General features: G+C 35.5%; 1 protein-coding gene across 1 annotated transcript; it reads right to left on the bottom strand.

Annotated features, from left to right (window-relative positions):
* Positions 1 to 2,046: 2,046 nt before the first annotated feature.
* Positions 2,047 to 5,012, bottom strand: LOC25481960 (F-box/FBD/LRR-repeat protein At1g13570). The gene is made up of 3 exons (XM_013610384.3): positions 4,146 to 5,012; positions 3,798 to 3,953; positions 2,047 to 2,500 (listed from the first exon to the last, which is right to left on the bottom strand). The coding sequence occupies exons 1-3, from the start codon at positions 4,662 to 4,664 to the stop codon at positions 2,210 to 2,212; spliced, it is 966 nt and encodes a 321-aa protein (XP_013465838.2). The 5' UTR covers positions 4,665 to 5,012; the 3' UTR covers positions 2,047 to 2,209.
* Positions 5,013 to 5,250: the final 238 nt, after the last annotated feature.

The following is a 5,250-nucleotide window of genomic DNA, read 5'->3' as shown; positions in this document are numbered from 1 at the left end:
GCCATCTATTGTCACATGTCGCACTCGAATGGGCATGGCTGGCCCTGAAAAGATATCTTACGAACAATAGGATGTGGGAGTTAAAAGGACAGTCTGCTCCACAAACCGTGCCTACATGCAATCGTAGCAAATTCATGGATCAAGGGGGAAAGGTAGCATGCATAAGAGAAATATAAAGCGCATTAAAAATTTGAAGGTAACATTGTATTGATTGGTTAAAGATGAAAAAAATGAAGTATACTAGTTAGTATCTTATTTATAACTATGAAGCCCCCCGATACATGACATGATACAGATACGATACAATACCGATACGTTGATACGAGAAATTTTCAAAATCCCCGATACGATACGGCCTCAATACGTTATTAAAAAGTTAAATTTAAAATTAATAGTATAAGTGCACAGTGTATAAACATAGCTAAAAATGATAATAAATAAACATTCACATTAATGAAAATGATCAAAACAAGTGACAATTACATATTTTTTTCGCACAAATTCGATAGAATATAGTTAAACATCATTACATCATTTGTCACAAATGATGTTGTCGAGAAATTGTGATAATATCGTTTTAAAAGCTAGAATCCGTTATTTGATCGAGAGGTTGCAGTTGTTACGCTTGGTTGAGTGTCTCTGACCCCAAGCGAAATGACCCTATCTCTTCTCTATTTATTTTATGTCAAATAGTTTATATAGGTTTACGCAAACAAATATTTTAAATCTATACACTTAGAACAATATTGATTGTTGAATGACTCAAATATCGCGCTAGTCCCTGTGGAGACGATATACAATACTTACTTTTGATTGATAGAAAAACCATACATCACTGCTAACTGCCATAACAGAACTGCGATACAGCCACCCATATCAGCACTCTTCTTTCGACAAATATCAAAAATAAGCTCCGGCATGGATTGAAATAAGCTTAGCCGCGGTAAAAGCACATCAGAAAGTCCAGAAAAAAACCAACTCTCCCTAGCGACATCATAACCAACAAAAGCATGCCAATTTGTTTCCTCCTCACCATCACACCAGGTACATCTATTTGTACATGGCACATGACGCTGGATCAATTTAGACCGAGTTGGAATACAACCCCAACAAATCCGCCACAACAAGTTTCGCGCTTTATGAGGAGCTTGAACTTTCCAAATGGCATTCCACTCTCCTTGTATATAGTAATGAGTCGACGACGCAACTTCCCGAGCAGCAATGCGGTACCCAGATCTTACTGAATATAACCCATTACTATCTTGCCACACAACTTTATCCTATTGCACTGTTGGGAACAATGGTGTCTGAATAATAGCATGTACCCTTCAGGAGAAAACAATTTAGCAATCTTATATATATCAACATCCCATTCCTTTACTCCATCAATCAGTAAGTCAGACAAGATTAAATCATACACATCTTGGTTTTGAGGAGCTGGAAGCTAATTACCATACTCACTACGCAATCAAGGGTCTCCCATGACTTGAATTTGCGATCCATCACCTATGCTCCACCTACATCCACGTACGTAAGAGAATTTGCCGCGACAACCATATACTCCACCAAGCATAACTTGGATTAAAACCAGCATCAAGAAAATATGTTCTAGGAAAATATCTTGCTTTGAAGATTTGAGAGACCAGTAAATTTGGGTTCGTCAAGAGATTCCATCCTTGCTTTGCGACCATTGCCAAATTAAAATCTTGAAAACTGCGAAAACCCATACCACCAAAAGCTTTAGGACACGCTAACCTCTCCCATGCCATCCATTTGATACCACCAGTATCACCACCTCCACCCAACCATCTCTCGCGGATCTAATGCCAAGACCGCCAATGTTCTTTGGTTTTGCAATTTTCTTCCAGCCAACTAAATGAATTCCATTATCATTAGGACCCCGCCATATGAAATTACAGGTTGTTTGATAAGTGATCCAATTCTCTTACGACTTGAACTAATCAATTGTCGATATAATCAAAATAGTTTATTGATTATCTTTTTAGTGTTTTCAAGTTTACAATATAAATTTTTGTCATGCATCGATCAATATAAAATAATTACAATGTCAATCACTCAAAATTTGGCATACCATTGAAAGTTTAGCTTTAAGTCGTGATAACCTTAAATGTCATAAACCGTAATATATAAAATGACGATTTGACTAAAAAAAGAACATAAGATTATGATTTCAGGAGAATAAAAATAACTATGAAGAGTTTTCCACATTGTAAATAACTTCAGCTTGTCTCGACGCCCTTTTGAATCGAACCAGTTCTGTCAATAACTCCGGTTTCGCGTTTAGATCAGGCTCCACAATCATCTTTTCTAGTACAGGAGAATATAAAAGCAGAAATCTGATAAAATCTAATTCAGATTTAAAGCCAGAGATGCCATGCATCCTCACATGTCGCACTTCAATGGGCATTGTTGGCTCCGAAAATATATTTTCCCAACAATAGGAGGTGGATGTTAAAAGACCAGTCAACTCTTCTGGTGCCTACATGAAATAGTTAAAAATTCATGGATCAAAAGGGGGAAGGTTATATGCATAAGTAAGACATGGAGAATATTAAAACCCTCAAGGTAAAATTGTATTTGATCGATAATAGATGAACAATGTGGTAAACAAGCCTATTATTTAAAATAAAACTCCACTGCACTGATTATGTAACGTAACTAATTTGATATTGCAACTGATTTATAATAAGCCTATAGTTCACACGTACAACTCTTAGAAACTACTAGTTCCGGATGATAAGTCGTAGTTTTATTGTTTTTGGCATTTTAATTCAATAATGTTTTTGCTAGTTTAGTCGTATTTCTTGAGCTATTTTACTACAAAAGCTTGGGTTTTCGTTTCAGGTTGGTAATCAAAGAAGCATGAAGGTTTGGTTCAAGTTTGAGCAAGAAAGGATCAGGAATGAAGGAAGAAAAGGAGCAAAACATGAGGAAGAGCACGGTCTGTGCGTTTTAGCGTGTTGTTGAAGAAAACTGTGCACATCAAGGATCAAAATGGCAGGAAATTACGCACGGTCTGTGCGTTTTATGCACGACCGTGCGTTTTGCTTTAGATGGGGACTGCGCGTTCCCTGAGTGCAGAAGGTGAAAAGTGCACGGTCTGGGTTCCAGACCGTGCGCTTTGGGTTCCAGACCGTGCGCTTTTGCTGCAACTGGAGCTGTTACAAAACTTGTCTTTAGAGAAAACATAAAATATAGGCTTCGATTGTTAGTGAAACTTAAAATATATTAGAGAAACTTGTCTTTAGAAAATGAATTTAATATAAGATGAAAATATAGGCTTCGATTGTTAGTGATTTGTTATTACGACGAACCAATAATCCCTAGACGCTTCTTATATAATCTGAATTTAAACCAAAAACTGTTGAAACTCGAATGCTTAATCTTTTCAGCTAATCACAATTGAAAACGAAATCGGTAATTACAATAACTCTCTGTGAAACAATATTTATACTACTCGATAGCACCGTACACTTGCGGATTCGTATCAGCGGACTTATATAATAAGAAAATGTTTGGTCAACTTAGCAAAAGTTGATGTCTCTGGTCTAAAATTTAGACCAAATACATAAAAAAAAAAAAATTGGCTATCTAAATTTCTCTCATATATTGAACATGAGGGAGTAACTTTTAAGAATAGACACAAGACAAATACTTAAAACAAAAAAGAATTGCAAATTCCAGAGCTTAATAACATTAAATAAAAAAAGGATGTGCAAGTGTAACCACAAATAAAAAAGGAAAGCAAAGTCAAGCCAAACTAAACGAGTACTCACAATTATTTCCAATTTTCGAAGATTAGGTGAGCTTTTGAGCAAGCAAAGAGCAGCCAAAATTTTCTTCAAGTCATCGAAGTCTATGCATAAGGAAAGATGTCTGAGATTGATACAAGGTGTGGGAAGCTTTATTGGCACAACACCTGCAGCCAAATACTGAAGCAAAACAGAAGAACAACTCTAAATCAGAATATAATTTGTTTTTACACTTACAATTGAAGAGTTGCATACATAAGATTTTGGCATAATTTAAATTTGTAGGGGGTTTGAGGGGTGGGGAAACTTCAACAACATTAGGTATGTCAATCTTATAGTCAAGCTCTACATTCAGATGCAAGAGCATTATACCTCTAAAAAATAGTGATGAATCTCTAGGCTTTGTATGTGAGGTAGATGAACGAAAAATCGAAGCAAATTGCTAGAGCATCCACGCAATTTAACTAGATTGCATCCATAGTCTAAATACATCGTTAACTCAACTAATCGGAAAGTGTTTTCAAAGCTAATATCCTCAAATTCACCACTGATATGAGCAACCTTCAGATTTGGTCCGTGGATATTAATTTGGCTGAAACCATCAAGGTTAAACAACATCAATTTTTCAAGAAAAGGGCTGTTGGAGATCATGTTTTCAAAAGAATCTTGAGTCATTGTAACGTGACTCAATTCAAGACTTTTCAAGTTCTTGAAGCCTTCAAACGTTGTTGGAGGTTTAAGCCAACAGCATTTTAATTCTAAATGATGTAAACTTTGACAAGAGAATAAGCACCAAGGGATCTTATAGCGTTCGTCTAACCAAATGTGCAGCACAAACTCTTTAATAGGCCTTCGGGTTAGGTGAATAATCCACCTTTGAATATCTGTCATAGAACTCAAACTAATGAGATTACAATAGTAGTCGCGGATCTGGAACTTGTTGATTGGCCCATAATGAAGTAAAAGTACATGATCAACAATTCTCAAAAACTTGTTATTGATAACCGAAGGGTCTTGGGAATCTGTATCAGAGATGCAATGTTTATCAAATACAAGATTTGGTAGCGTGTACCATTTGTTACTCCATTTGCTGGATAAAATACTTGTTCTCACTGCTTCCTTGATTGGCAAGTATGACAAGATCTGGTCTATTACGTGATCTGGTAAGCAACTAATTCTATCCAAATAGGCATCTTTCACTATCAGGCAGGTAGACTTTGAACGTTTTCTTCCCTTAAGATCGAGAATTCATATTTAAACAAAGGATAGATTAATTAGTAAACAAACTAGGTTATTAGTGTATATATGTAAACTTTATTAAATAATAAAGTGCAAAGTTATTTGTGTGTTTTTACTAAAATGGTGTGTTAGCATTGAAAATGTTTTCCTTCAAAAAAAAATAAAAAAAAATAAAGGATTGAAATTTTTTCCTTAAATGCTAAGAGGAAACCGTAAGGGTAAATTTGTGTGTTTTTAC

Source organism: Medicago truncatula, chromosome 1 (assembly GCF_003473485.1).
Source record: "Medicago truncatula cultivar Jemalong A17 chromosome 1, MtrunA17r5.0-ANR, whole genome shotgun sequence".
Taxonomy (NCBI): Eukaryota; Viridiplantae; Streptophyta; class Magnoliopsida; order Fabales; family Fabaceae; genus Medicago; species Medicago truncatula.
The sequence above is the reverse complement of the archived record's forward strand: the minus strand, read 5'-3'. Positions and strand labels throughout refer to the sequence as shown.